We start from the raw sequence: 14685 nt of genomic DNA on the forward strand, positions 1-14685 counted from the left end.
TGAACACAATTCAGTGCAAGTCCTGTGATGCTGCACTTATCTTTTTGTTTAGATGTTGCCTTCCATTTCTTTTCCCTGCCCTGCCCCCAACAGTGGCCCTTCTTTGGGCCTCCAGTGGTAACTGCGGCTATTCAACTGTTACCTGTTCCTTAAACAGCCTACGGATTTCTCACTAGCTAGAGACCAACTGCTTACTGTGCGTAACTGGATCAACATACTGCTGTGACAGTGTTAACATAAAATAACAATGTTAGATCAGTATGAACAATAATAGAAGCTGTCCAAGGAATGCAAGGTGACCTACAGCAACTGGGGATTTTCAATGGTACTTACCAGAAATTCTTTTGTGCCTTCTTCCTTATGTCAATGTATATAGATTTTTAGGGAAAGGACGTGCTCTATGCAATTACAGTTTCCTTCTGTAAAGGAAATCTGTTAAATTATGTAAGTTATTTTCATGTATGTCAAGCTGATATGCCCTCTATTAAACTTTCACTGCTTTTTTTTAATTGTATTTTTTAGTCAAAATCATTCTGCAAACCAAATGAAGTGTGAAAAGCTTTGTGCCATACAAGCTGTAGCTTCTTCATTGCTTTTGTGATTAAAAAATGGCAACTGCTAGAGACTTCAGTTATTCTAAGTGTGATACAGCTCTGTTCTCAGATCTGTTCTGCTTGTCTGCATTTGATTACAATAGCTTTGTAACATAAAGGCATTTGCCCAAATCAGAATAGCTAACACACATTATTCTTAGACCTGTAAAAATTGTTTGTGTCGGATTTCTTCCTTACCTTTCTCTTGAAGTCCATGTTAAAACAGCTGATTTAGGAAAGTCTGTGTGTGCTTGGGGTGGGAAAGTGACTAACTGAGTGAAACTTGAGTTAAAGGAAAGATTCCCTGACAAATTCATTTACTTGGGGTGGTTTGGTTTTTTTTTTAAAGGGAGATGGAATACTTGTACCACTGAAACTGCTGCTGTGACTCCCAATTCTAGCTCCAGTAGGGCTGGCATTTAATATCTCTAGTAGAAGAGGGTTGAGGTAAAAATCTTGCTGTGACTCAAAGGACTTGGTATACATGAAGGTAACACAAAGATTTGTCCTGAATATCTCCAGTTCTGCTGTAGGGTTGCTGAAGTTTAGGCTTAAATAAGTTCCAGCTGGGTGCTGGAAACTCAAAAAAGAGCATTCAATTTAAAAGTACAGAAAATAACTGCTAACAGCTGCACTTTCACTATACACAAACTGGCAGTATATGGGAAAGTGAACTAAGATGCAAGTGCTGATGAGAGTCTGACTCACATGTTGTCTGGCCCTTAAATATTTATCTCCCACTTGCCAGAGTGCCACTACAAGTAAGGAGCGTTGCTGAACCTGTTACCTTGAAATTTTATGGTACAGTTCTGAATATACAGTGCTAAAACAGTGTATATTGCTTAGGGCTATCTATCAGAGTAAATAAAAAATAGCAAGTGAAGTTACTGAAAAGACATACTGAGATGATACTACAATTGCAAGAATAATTTTTTTACTTTTCAGCTTAGATAGTTTACCCTAAACCAGATGAAGTAGTTGAAATACACATGGCAGGTTCAAGGCTGCAAAAAGTCAGAGGCACCTTCTGTGGCAGGGGCACTGAACAGGGCAGTAACTTGGTCAGGTTTCTCATCTGAAATATAACCCAGAAGTTAGAAGGGTTAGTTAATATAGTATTAGGCAAAAATAATCCCTGTAAAACACTTTCCAGACATTGAATAGAATACAGGGCTTTTTTTTTTTTTTTACCTTGTAACTAAGCTTCAGGCTCTTTACATAGTAATTAGCATTTCATGAACTAAAAATTAAATAACCTAAAGCCTTCATGTGTATAAACAGGCCCATAAATCCACATACAGCCCAAGGTTCACCCAAAGGAAGGCATTTGCTAAGTTACAGGTGAACAAGCCACTTAACCATTTATAAACAAAGTTTTTATACAAGATGTTGCAACTTTTGGGGATTTTTTTTTTGGGGGGGGGAGGTGTTTATTTATGTGGTTTGGTTTGGTTTTAGATTTTGTTGTTGGGGTTTTTTCCACTTTCAAGTTCATTTATTAGTGGTTGTTGCAGCAATGTTACAGTACCATGATCTTCTGGACTGCTCTCATCACTGCTTTCAGTGGCATCATCTGAAGTGCTCACGCTGTCTTCCTCAGATTCTTCATTACCTTGTGCTAGTCTGGAAACATTTTTCAGCATTATAAAAGCAAAGCAACTTACAATAAAAAAAACGGTATTCAGATTAAATTCCATTACCCTGGGGAACTGATTGGTCTGTTCAGATTAGAAAATTCTTTTCCTGAGTCAACATCAAATGGATCTAGAAAAAGGAAGAAAAACACACACGTTGATGAAGAAGGCATATTTTGACGGCCTGTCTTCATTTTCATTGTAAGAGAAGATTATTGACAGGGAGGGGAAGGCATAGGAAGTCTGGTTCAGCTTTCTGATAAGTTTATCATAGCTGTTTTGTTCAAAAGCAAGCGAGGTGAGAAACAACTGCCAAGTCCTGCCCTCATTCTAGTCTTTTCACTCTTTCCCATGCTTTTTGCGTCCTGTTTCTGCTGCCCGACCCTCCCTGGGGTTCAGTAGCTCTTTGCGGGTAGTGAGAGTGTACATGGAGGTTCTGGAATCTTTCGGTAAGAAAACATGGGTTTTCTCAGAATGGCTTATTTCTAAAAGGGCTATGTAGTTAGTTTGCATCTATGGAGAAGTGAAGTATAGCTGTCCAGGTTTAGCTCTTGCTGAGTAAGGGCAGGGCTAGATTTACCTTGGCTTATAGAGCTGGGGAGAACTGTTGCCTCGGAAAAGTCAAATAAGGCATGATAGCTTTGGTATTACTGTCCATCCTGAAAATACAGGGTCATGGGTGGAAGCGTGCTTTACTTGGTATGATAGCGTTGCCCCTTAAGAACTGTCTTCAGATTAGTGTAACACTAGTTGTGCTTCCACCACACAACAAGGTGATTCCATTCAGCCTAGCACGTCATGGCAAAGAGATCAAAGTTCAGAGAAACTAAAAGCTGTCTACCATCTCCTTGCAGTGTGATCCCCTGGCCTATTTTTGTGGGACTTAACCACTGTGAAAGGAAAACATTAATTAGGAGCATCTCTCTTCATATATTTTGATAATCCCATTTGGCTTGTTTTGTACTGTTTTGAATGAGACCAAGCACTCACCTGTGAATACAACCTGAAATAATGGGGTATCAAGAAGTTACTAGAAGAATTTGGGAATAAACTGTTGTACTTATTAAAGGCCATTAATTATCTTTACAGGTCTGACTTTAAACATCTTGATTAGGTACTATATAAACATGTCCATTAAAGGTCTTACTTAGGTTTACGTATAACTAACTTGCTCTCAGATGTATCCCTGTATTTCTCTTATAGTCCACCTAAATTACTAGTCTTTTTACTTGTATCTGCTTTTAACATCTGTAGATAAAATGAAGAAGAATCATGTTTTCTTTTTACTCCGATATCCTTAATTTAATCAGGGTAGCTGCTCCACAGCTCAGCTGTGAATACACAACTATATGCATTAAATTGCTTTAGTTGTTTTCATCTTTCTAAGTTGAAAAAAATAGGCAAATTTGCTTATAAAAAGAATACGCAGTATAAAGACAGAATAACACATATCAACAAAACTCTTATCTCTACCTTGCCAATAGTTTCATGAGATTAACAGAAAAGATTGTAAGGAAACTAGTTAGGAAGAGGATGTATGTGGTGTGTCTCTGGGTTTTCTTACCTATTTCTTCGTCTTTTGTTTCTTGGACACTGGCTAAAAAATCCTGTTCAACTCTCAGCACTTCTTCCTCACAATGACAGGCTGCATATTTTTCCAAGAGATTTTTGTTTAAGTCAATAAATGCCATACCCCATTTAAATTTCCTTAGAAGAATGGTGGCTAGGTCTGGGAATCCTAAAACAGAAAATAAATCATCAGGTGTTTTTTTCAGTACGAGATTTCACTCAGTTTAAAGATTTCTAAGTTCAGTACATATCTACGTATTGCTACAATAGAGAGATGTTTGCCAGTATTTTTCAGTGTTCGGGGATTCAGATTCTTCAAAAATCTTTTCAAATTTCAGTTTAATGTGAAATACCTACCTGAATCTAAGAAAAGGTCTTTTAGTGAGCGTTATATAAAAATGTTTTGTACAGGTAATGAATGATTCAAGCTCTAGCTCCCACAGTCCTTCAGTAAGAGAGCAGCTGTACATATGGTATTTTCAGAAGACAAGATTTGTCTGCGGTACATTACAGCATGTCTCCAGTTGTCAAGAAAGTTCTGTGATGAGCCTGAAACACACCGCAAGGTTCTGTTCTTAACCAGAACCCACCCCATTAACAGGCAGCTGTTACCTCCCATTAAGACAAAGGGGCCCAGGGATTCATGCTCTGTCTTCTCTAGGTTTTTTAAACAGCTTTTCTAACATTAAGTGCCATCCTGACTAAACCAGAATCATCAGTTTATGTGTCCTGTTTAGTAGCTGACATGAACACCCCACAGATACCTTGATGCTGCCAGACAGAAGTGCTTGGAAGGAAGCTAGACAACGTGATTCCCAACTCAACAAAGTGATGGCCAGTGGGACAGCATTACAGTTCGTTTTATCGCAGATCATCTCATCTGATCTATTAAGGATGTAAGAATTGCTGGCAACACATTTCACATCAGACACATTACAGCCTACCAACAATATAAAAAGCTGCAGCAAAAGCTTCCACGCAGGACAGCTTGCATGGCCGGCCATAGTTCACAGGATTTGCAGCCAACAAGTAAGGCAGCAGCCGTAGGTAACTTCCTCTCATTTTATTAAAGGGAGTTTCTTCTAATTTGGCCCATGAGCAATCTATGACTGCAATTCCACTCTGAGCCACGACATGCCTGGAAAAAGAAACATTGCTTTATTTGAAAAAAATCTTATCATTGTATTGGTAAAGTGAGAATTACAACTGGCACTTTATACTGGCAACAAATTCACATATAACCCCCCTCCCCTTTGTCAATCAAAAAATCTTTCATAAAATAGAGGTGCAACGTGAAAGAATAACATCCTTTTCCTGTGGACATGCATATGGCAAAAAAAGTTTATCCATACATTTCAAACTGAAAGTGAAAAAATCTAGGTATAAAAATGTGACAACAGTGTGGTTAATAGAAACATTCACATTCTTAAAAGTACACCAAAATCTGGATTTACGTTCTCTGCTAGCTTCTGAAGACGAATCTTTTCTCTGAGTAAATACACCTTTATAAAAATTCTGCTGGCACGTTTGAAGGAAATTCTCAGCATTTCGCACAAGTAAGTTTTCTAGGTCATGCACTGTGTTGCCTAGACTCAGAACTTGCACATGGAATCATAAAAGATGCAGTAGCTGTTGGGCCGTGACCCTGATTAACCTACAAACCACACAGATTTCGCATCGGCAGCTACAGGCACTTTTTCCACCTGGTACCAGTTTGTGTACAAACGATAACCTGGTTTAATAGGAGGGCTGTGCTTCTCATGTTCATGCATCGGTGTAATGTAACAGGAAGGTCAAGTTTATGCCGTAGCGCTGTTCTGGCCCTGAATCGCAGCACAAAACATTCTCCCTAAGGCACCGTGGCGGCAGCGAGCGAGCCCTGCGCCCCGCCGGCGGTTTACCTGTCAGCCGGGGAGACGCACTGGGCGGCCAGGGGGCTGAGGACGAGGCCCGGGAACCGCTGGCGGAGCCGCAGGGTGCGGAGCAGCCCTTTCCGCGCCAGCCTCCTCCCGGTGCATTTCCTGGGGTCGCAGTGCCCGAGCTCCCACATGGCAAGAGGGCACGGGAGCTCCGCCGCCGCGGCCTGGCCCTCCACGCAGGCTGCAAACGGCAGGCGCGGGTTAGCGCCCCGCGGCCGCCCGCCCGCCCCTGGCCCCCCGCCCGTCCCGCAGCGCGCTCCCACCTCTCAGCGCGGCCTCCGCTTCCGCCGCGAAGGTGCGGAGGCCGCCGCCGCCGCTCCGCCTGCCCCGCCGGGGGACCCCGCGCCGGCCGCGCTCCATAGCTCAGCGTCGGGGCGGAGCGGCCGCTCCGTGGCCCCGCGCCCTTCCGCTACCGGCGGAAGAGGCGATGGCGGCCGCCCGGCTGCTGCTGGCGGCGCTGGGCGCGGCGCTGGGTGAGCGCGGGGGCGGGCGGGGGGCAGCGGTGGGGCCGGACCGGCCGCCCGCCGCCGCCAACGGCTCTCTGCCCGGCAGGTCCCTTCGCCTCGGCGGGGAAGATGAAGATCGTGGAGGAGCCGAACACGTTCGGGTACGTGGCCACCTGCCGGCCTTGTCTCGCCAACCCCGGGTCCCTGTGCTGCTCCCGGCCCCGCAGCCGCTCCCGGTCCTGGCCCGAGCCCCGCTGCCGGCCCCCGCACCCCCTCCCGGCTCGGCCCCCGCTGCCGGCCCGCGCTCCCCGCTGCCGGACCCCGCTGCCGGCCCCCGCTCCCCGCTCCCTGCTGCCGGACCCCGCTCCCCGTTCCCGGCTCCCCGCTCCCGGCCCCCGCTCCCCGCTCCCGGCCCCCGCTCCCCGCTGCCGGACCCCGCTCCCCGCTGCCGGACCCCGCTCCCCGCTCCCCGCTCCCGATCCCCGCTCCCCGCTGCCGGACCCCGCTCCCCGCTCCCGATCCCCGCTCCCCGCTGCCGGACCCCACTCCCCGCTGCCGGACCCCGCTTCTGCTCCCTGTTCCCCGTTTGCGCGGGGCGCTCCGGAGCGGGGGCGCACGCGTGACTCGGCCCTGGCCGTGCCCCTCCCCCCTCGCAAGGCTGAACAACCCGTTCCTGCCCCAGCCCAGCCGGCTGCAGCCGAAGGTGGCCCCGTCCGCCCTGTCAGGTACGTGCCAGCGTCACCCGCTGCCCCCGATTCCGGCCTTTAGTGAAGGCCCCTTGCAGAGCAGCCTGCCTGCACTTCATGCGGGCAAAGACGAGTGTCACCTGTCATTTTATGAGCGTCATGGAAAATAAGCATGGGCAAATATGTTTTATTGTGCTTCTGAAATGTTAAAACCTAGATTAACCTCTGCAGAGTTCATGCCCCAGTGCTGTTCAGATTGCTGCTGCGCTGGTACCCACACCTCCTGCGCTGCACATGCTGAGCCAGCTGCAGATCCTTCTGATCCTTAGTAAAAACTTCTTTCTTCTTGAAACAATCCTGACATCCTTGCAGTTGTCATATAAAAGCCATCCCGTCATCTGATAGTACTTGGTACTCACAAACTGTTTTTAAAAAAAGTCCTGAGTGGTCTTGGAACAGGTCGTGGGAGCTCAGTTTGACACTCAAAGCCTGGGTGCTGCAATGTCAGTCCAGCCCTTTACCAGAATAAACAGGAATCTAAAATATTTTAGACCATGTATAGAGAGAGTAGATAAAATAATGAAAGCAAACTAAAAGAAAAATAAATGACAGCAAAGAGTAAGCAAAAGGAAATAACTCTTGTCTCTCAGCAAACCTTAGGCACAGACTTAAACCCTGTTCAGGTTCAGCAAATGCATTTTGGTGTGGTGACATTGAATGTGGTCATGCTTAATGTGTTCTGTCATGTTTTGTAAATATTTTTATTTATTTAGATGTATGTATGTGCATATGTACATATGTATTTATAAATTCAAATCAAGTGTGGAAATTCTGCATGTGAAAAGTGAGATAGTTAGAAATGTGGTTAGTAAGAGTTATAATGCTGAATGGAAAGATGCCAAAAATAGCAGGAAAAAAGTTAGGACAGTATGCTGGAAAGCCTTCTTTCCTGCATGTGGGAGCTTATGTGTAGCCAAAAATTGTGTCTATGGAACTGGAATCTAGGAGGTGGAATGCTGTCTTGCACAATTATTTCTTTAGCGCAGAAACCTGACTTGTTCTTCTCTTCTACAAGACAGTTGGGGTAATAGTTCCTATAATGTCTCTTCCAGATCACGTGCCCAAATGATGGAGGCAAGAGTTCAATGCATTCCTCAGGGACATCCCGATTTGCTTTTCTTCCTCTGCGGGGAGAGCATCCTAATCTCTAAGGCACAGACTGCAAGCAGTAGAAGGGGCAAACCCTTTGGCCCAGCCTATGATAATCTCTAGACTGAAATGCAAGATCATACAGTCATACAAATGACATGGGAAGGAACCTGCTGGTGTCCCAGCGATTAGGGCATTCCAGAGGGCATGACTCTGGTGGTCTGATCTTCTACTTTGTAGGATTCCTTGTCTAGATCTTTGGAAGAAGTACATAGGCAGTCCTAATAGTGGGGAATTAGAATCCAGGGTGGGGTTTTATTTTAGTTGCTTTGTAGTCTCTTTTCTTCTTTCCTTACAAGTACTGCACTCCATGCAAAGTTACCTTAAGCAAGGGACACTGAAATACCCCTGTAGCACATGGCTCAGAACTTCTGGCCCTTTTTTGAATGACAAGTCACCTGTCTTAGATTCCTTCTACAGCAAGGTTGGAGTGGTTCATTCTACAAAAGTAGAATTGTAACTGCTGACCCGTCTGATGGTACAAGGTTTATCTTGTTGAATACTAACTGGATCAGACTGTGAAGTCTAACTGTGAAAAGGAGTATCTAGTTCAGGAATCTCAGTGGAACTTAAATACACAGCACTGTTGACATTCTGAGCTTTACTAGTATAAACTTGAGGAGTTTGGATGACTTTGGGGACAGACAGCTTCCAAACAAGAGTCCTAGTGATTTCAATGTTAGATTTTGGCGAGATTTGCACTGTTGATTCCTCTTATGCATCTGGCCTCCTCCTATTTGTTTGTATACAGGTTTCTTATTTATGTTGTAGAAAGAGGCTTATCTATTTCACTGAGTATTGAAGATGAAAAATGTTAAAGATGCAGAGTCGCTTAAATTTAATTAAAAAATTATTTTTCCTTGATGTCATTTTGTGGTGTTTTTAGGCCCTGCACATCTCTTTAGGCTTGCTGGCAAGTGTTTCAGTTTTGTGGAATCTACGTGAGTAATGGATTTGAAAATTTGATTCTATATATTTATCAGCAATTAACTATTTTTTTGTTTCAGTCTGAAACACTTCTTTTTTTCTTTTTATTTCAAGGTACAAGTATGAGTTTTGTCCTTTCCATAATGTCACTCAGCATGAGCAGACTTTTCGATGGAATGCCTATAGTGGGATTTTGGGGTGAGGCTTTTAGACCTTTTAAATTTTACCTGTGTTGTTAGCAGACTTTTATAGATTGTCAAAAAGGAAGCAGTTTTAAAATTATTTTTCTTTTATTTGTCAGCTTAGTTCATTGTATTTCCCAAGTCATTATGCATAAAAATACCACGTCTTGAAAAATTCAAATTTTTTTGTTGATAAATACTAAACTCCTGTTTTAGCTGGAGGCTGATACATAACCAGCGCCAACTGCAGTTGTGATATGCCCATGTGAGAAATTCAGTAATGTTTAACTACAGCTTATACTAACCAAAATTTCATGTCTGTTCACTATTTTCACTTTGAGTTGAATATAACCTTACAAAATGAAATGAGTGCTTTACGCCTAGTGGTTGTGTTAAACTTATTAAATAAAAGGTAATAAAAGACTCGGTGTAGACCCTAAGAAGTATCCCAAAGTATTCAAAGACACCAGAGTGTCCAAATCATAAGACCTAAAGTAAATGTAATTATATTATAAACCAGAGAACTGCTTTAAAATTACTGCCTTTCCAACTGTTTTGTATATAGATGTCTCTTTTTCCCCCCCTGCCTATGCACAATAATTCGTTAACAATCTCATTAATGAGATAATTAATGAGAGGAAAAGGTACACCAAGACGCTGAGATTATCGTTGGCTTTAGGACTAGCAGAAGTAGAGACTAGTTTTTGTGGGTGCTCTCACCAGCACTAAAAATCCTGCAGAGTTCCACAGGGTACTTGGCATCATGGAATTAATGGTGGGATTGATCTATAAGCTGTTACCTTACTGGATTTAAACATGGATTTGTAAGTGCAGAAGGTTTGCAAACTGAAAGCTGATCCAAAACTGTGCTCTCAAAGTAATGTTGATGCGCCTGCCCTATACAGCAGCCTGGATTCCATACTACGCTGTTTATAAGGTCTTGGCTGTAAGAAATGGGAATACTAAGACAATGAAAGTGAAGTATATACAATTAAATTGAACATGATATAAGGGTATTCCTGTTTTTCTTCCTAAGTGTTCACCTTTTTCTTTCCACTTACTTAAAATAAAATGGTGTCCTATTTTTTCAGAATCTGGCATGAATGGGAAATTGAGAACAACACATTTGTTGGAATGTGGATGAGGGAAGGAGACTCATGTGAAACTAAGAGCAGACAGACAAAGGTACAATAACCTAGATGATGCTAATTCAGACAGCATGACTCTCTACACACACTCGTGACACTTTACAGACTGAAACATTCCTACCTTGAAGAAGTCATAATTCAAGATATGATATAAAGATGAATTTCTGTAGGAGCTAGGTGAATGAATAGAAGAGGGAAGCTAAAATCAGGATAACGTTTTGAAGGTGTTTACTTATGTGTATTCTCACTAGTTACTTTTAACTTTTTTTTTTTCTTTGATAGAGTATTCTTTTCTGGTATTGTCACTACTGTGGAAACATAGAGTGCTTTGTAGTTTGTGTCAGGAAAAATAAAGAAACAGAGCTATTTGTTGAATTCAAGATGCCAGCCTATTGTGCTAGGAACATCCAGGGAGAAGAATTAGCCAGTTAACAGCAGCATGCTGAGGAGTTAGGTAAGGTGTTAAAACAAGAGCAGAGGGCATGCAAAGAGAATCGGGAAGGAATTGAATATATGGGAGTGACAGAGGAACCAACTCAAAGAGAAGCAGATTCTGGTGTGAGTACATTTTAAAGCAGAAGTAAAAATTCTTGCTTTGTGGAGTGGTTAAAATGTTTCTTTTCACATTCTAACAGTCTCTGTGCCAAGTTACTATTTATCTATAAGGGTAAGGAAGGCTGTCTGAGACTTGCCCAATGTGTGGCACATGATTTGCACACATCCTTTATCCTTCCATTCATTAATGTTTTTCCATCTCCCATTTCAGTGTGTGATACAGTTTTACAAGTATAATGTATTAAACTTCACATTCGCTGGTGACATAGATTGCTATAGAGAAGAAGTTAAAGATACCGTATAGTTCACAACAGGCCTCTTTTCGTGTAGAAGATGCTTAGCTATTACTATGATGAGTGACAATACAATACTTTAGAGAGAGGGATATATATAGTTGGAGTAATAACTAATATGAAGATGGGATAAGGGACAGAATTTCTTGGCCAAGGTGAAAATACTGTAATGGAGGTGCCTTGTTAACGTCTTTATCTCCCATAGGGGCTGCAGAAAGAATTAATAGTCTTGTATGACCTTTGATACTGTGATCCATATCTTTCACTGGCATTTAGTTTTGAACAGACAGAAAATACTGGTGCTCGAAGTTGAGAGATGAAAGCAAATTTCTGCAGGCTAGATGTCTATTGTTCTCTTTATTTAGCACGATGGTCAGAACTAAAACTTAAGTGAATTGTGCTTGTGTCAGATGAGGTTCTAAATAAAGGGTGTCCTATTCACCCTCCTTTTTACTTTTATTCTTGCTGGAAATACAGTGCTTTGGACTCCAAGAAGCAATGGTGGGTGAGGGGATCTTTTCCCATTAAGGGAAGCAGTTTTCACATTTGACAAAATAATTTGCAGATGTGCTTGCTATGATTCTTTTTCTGTGGATAGCAGCACTGGAAACTTTGACATGACAGTATGTACAGAGGTGCATCTGCTAGCATTGAAAGATGGCAAACTGATCTGTCAATGCTGGTCCTGTTTCACATGGAGATGCTTTGCTCATCTTTGTTTTTACTCATGTTTAGGTTCACCTTGTTTGCGGAAAGAGCAATAAATTGGCTTATGTGTCTGAGCCAAGTACTTGTGTTTACTCTCTGACATTTGAGACTCCTCTTGTGTGCCATCCTCACTCTCTTTTAGGTAAGATTAAGAAAATTATTTGTGTGGAGCAGCTGGCATGTTATGCCAACCTAAGAGTTATTTTTTAGGTTCTTTGAGGCTGTAACTTCATATAAATGAGTATTAAATGTAGCATAATATGAAGTGTATTTTAAATCCCAATTATATGATTGGGATATATGAGATAACATATAGGTATTTCTCAAATAAATTGTCATTGCTAGTATAGATCCTGTGACTGATTTGGTGGTTGGTTGTTTTTTTTTTTAACTTGGACTGGTCATAGGAATCAGCCCTGTACTATCTGCTCAATTACTTACATTATGAAAAGGGCAAGCTCAGTTAGAATGACATTCAACAAAGAAATACAAGGCCTTCTAGCTGGAAATAAGAGAAAAAATTTTGGTCAGTGGCATTATCCAGAGACTTTAAATATGTGAAGCAGAATTTAAGCTTAGCCCCAACTCTTGGCAGCAGTAGAGACAATGTACTGTACAGAAAATACGGAGTTCTTAAGACAAACATGCTTGCATGCTACTAAAGGAACACGTAACTGATGCAGGACAGCTGCTGATTTTTACACGGTTTGAGTTCCATTTTTTAGTTTATCCAACTCTGACTGAAGCACTGCAAAGGAAGTGGGATGAAGCAGAGCAGCTTCTGTATGATGAACTAGTAACTGACCAGGTTTGTTACTTTTTTCCCACCTCTTTTTGGTAAAGAACAATTACTGTCAAATAGCCAAACCTGGCTTCTGCAGTTTCTCTTTTTGGAGTGGATGTGTTTATTCTGCAGCTGGCAAATAGTATTTTTTATGCTTTGTAACTGCTATATCAACTGGTAATTGTAATGTTTTCTACAGTGAAGCTTGAGAAGTTGGAATGGCCAGTGCAAAGTACAGGTGGAGATGAGGGTCAGGTGCACTGACTATTATTGTCTTCTGGAAATTTTCTTTTTTAGGGATACAAAAAAATACTGAAAGAGATTTTTGAGGAAGCAGGACTTCTAAAAGCAACAGAAGAAAAGGAAGTTGAGAAACACAGTAAGAAAACAAGTCTGGAATTTGAAACAGTGGAGAAGTGCAGTAAGGTATAGAGCCTAGTTTTTACAATATGGAATTAAATTGCCATCTTTTTACTGTAATCTGTTCATGGGATTATGTTTTCTGATTTCAATATGTAACAGTCTGCATACAGAGCGATTCGATATCTTTAACTCTTAAGTCAAAACCAAACCAGCACAACTGATTGCCCCCAGTAATGGGGGTTGTGTAGGAATTAGTTTAGGTGCTTGGGATATGAACACCCTGTAAGTACTCTTGCTAGGGAATATCAGTCTGGCAGTATGAAAGAATTACTAATGAAGATAAATGTGTAACCAGCCTTGGGAATGTTGACACTCCTCTCTGTGGGTAATTACCCAGACTTGTGTCAGAAAGCACCAGCTGTTCCATGAGCAAAGGCAGAATGATCTATGCTGTGTCCATTTCTGAATGACTTTCATGTGTGTGAACAGTACTTCTGTTTCAACAGAATTGAAATGAGGAAGATAGAGGTAGAAGGTGTGCTCAGCCTGAAAGACAGCAAGCTGAACATCAAAAAAAGAGCATGGAAGGGAATTAATTCATCGTAATGCAGAAAAGAAACTGCTGTCATTTTATTTGAAAACATAGCAAATGCAAAACATCATGTAGTAATTCCTGAATATAACCAGATAAACTGTGGTTAACCTGAGTATAGTTATATAAAGATCACCATTTTGATGTTCTAATAGGAGCTGGAATATTCACCTATTTCTTTTACAGTATAGTTAACAATACAGTATTTATTATCTTTTTTCTGGCTTCATCATAGCTTAATTGACATGAAGTTGGCCATTGTGGTAACCACAGAATCTTAAGTTAATCTTTAGCTCTTTCTTGATTCGTGTGAAAACCAAAACACAATAAAATATCAGGGCTTCTTCAAGATTTCGTGTGTGGTTTGGGTCTCTTAGTAGGTCAAGAGCTGAAGAGGGGACAAGTTTCCAGACTGTAGCATTACAATACAAAATAAAATAAGGCTGGTCCTGTAGCAAACTAATGAAAACAATTTTGTGCTATGATAAAATGCTAGTTAGAGGATAGATCAAAAATTATTACAGAAAGCACCTGAAGGCTTGGGAAAAGCTGGCTCCTGTTTTGGCAACATAGATTTCTATCTTTTTATACAATTTGCACCTTGTTCTTGGAATAAGCAGTTTCTTTTTAAGATTTTTTTAAGTCAAAAGCTGTAACAGCAGTGGTCAGTCCCATTGTTTTTTATAAACCCCCATTTTATGGTTGCATTTGGAGACTGGGAGACCATTTTAAAATTATTTTCTTTCTTAGGAATACAAGCTACTTTCTAAAGAAATAAAAAAACTTAAAGATTTATTAAATCAGCATGGTATTGCATACAAAGGAAATTCTGGTGAGTTTTTTTGGTATCGTTCTTTTTCTTTATTGCCTATTCAGAATGTGAATACCCAAATACTGTTTTCAGTTACAGCAAGGATTAAATGACCTGTCATATATGGAGGTAAAATTCAGTAGACATATTTTTTAATAAGTACTTAAGGTCTTGATTCCAGCTCAAGAGGACTTGTTTTGTCCCCAGGAAATCTGTTTCAGCTTTATTGGGAAGTTTTGTCTGCTGTTTTAAGTGAAGTTCATCTG

At 41.5% G+C, this 14685-nt stretch overlaps 2 protein-coding genes across 2 annotated transcripts in view; one reads left to right on the forward strand and one right to left on the reverse strand.

The window, feature by feature from the left end:
- Window positions 1-545: 545 nt before the first annotated feature.
- TSR3 (TSR3 ribosome maturation factor) lies at window positions 546-6108 on the reverse strand. The gene is made up of 7 exons (XM_055803856.1): window positions 5979-6108; window positions 5698-5896; window positions 4741-4934; window positions 3792-3965; window positions 2294-2357; window positions 2122-2216; window positions 546-1668 (listed from the first exon to the last, which is right to left on the reverse strand). The coding sequence occupies exons 1-7, from the start codon at window positions 6073-6075 to the stop codon at window positions 1592-1594; spliced, it is 900 nt and encodes a 299-aa protein (XP_055659831.1). The 5' UTR covers window positions 6076-6108; the 3' UTR covers window positions 546-1591.
- GNPTG (N-acetylglucosamine-1-phosphate transferase subunit gamma) overlaps window positions 6101-14685 on the forward strand; it is a 9688-nt gene continuing 1103 nt past the window's right edge. Inside the window, exons 1-10 of the mRNA XM_055803857.1 lie at window positions 6101-6188; window positions 6268-6322; window positions 6819-6886; window positions 8943-8997; window positions 9098-9181; window positions 10257-10350; window positions 11897-12011; window positions 12595-12677; window positions 12951-13079; window positions 14359-14440. Of these exons, the coding sequence (XP_055659832.1) occupies window positions 6143-6188; window positions 6268-6322; window positions 6819-6886; window positions 8943-8997; window positions 9098-9181; window positions 10257-10350; window positions 11897-12011; window positions 12595-12677; window positions 12951-13079; window positions 14359-14440 (811 nt within the window). The 5' untranslated portion in view covers window positions 6101-6142. The remainder of the gene's footprint in view (window positions 6189-6267; window positions 6323-6818; window positions 6887-8942; window positions 8998-9097; window positions 9182-10256; window positions 10351-11896; window positions 12012-12594; window positions 12678-12950; window positions 13080-14358; window positions 14441-14685) is intronic.

This window comes from Falco peregrinus, chromosome 5, assembly GCF_023634155.1.
Source record: "Falco peregrinus isolate bFalPer1 chromosome 5, bFalPer1.pri, whole genome shotgun sequence".
Taxonomy (NCBI): domain Eukaryota; kingdom Metazoa; phylum Chordata; class Aves; order Falconiformes; family Falconidae; genus Falco; species Falco peregrinus.

Excerpts from the sequence above, each read along its gene's own strand:
- TSR3 (XM_055803856.1), bottom strand. The coding sequence starts at position 6,075 with ATGGAGCGCGGCCGGCGCGGGGTCCCCCGGCGGGGCAGGCGGAGCGGC. Across the intron at positions 5,897-5,978 it reads AGCGGAGGCCGCGCTGAGAG|CCTGCGTGGAGGGCCAGGCC; the intron begins GTGGGAGCGCGC and ends TGCCGTTTGCAG. Across the intron at positions 4,935-5,697 it reads TGCGTCTCCCCGGCTGACAG|GCATGTCGTGGCTCAGAGTG; the intron begins GTAAACCGCCGG and ends TTCTTTTTCCAG.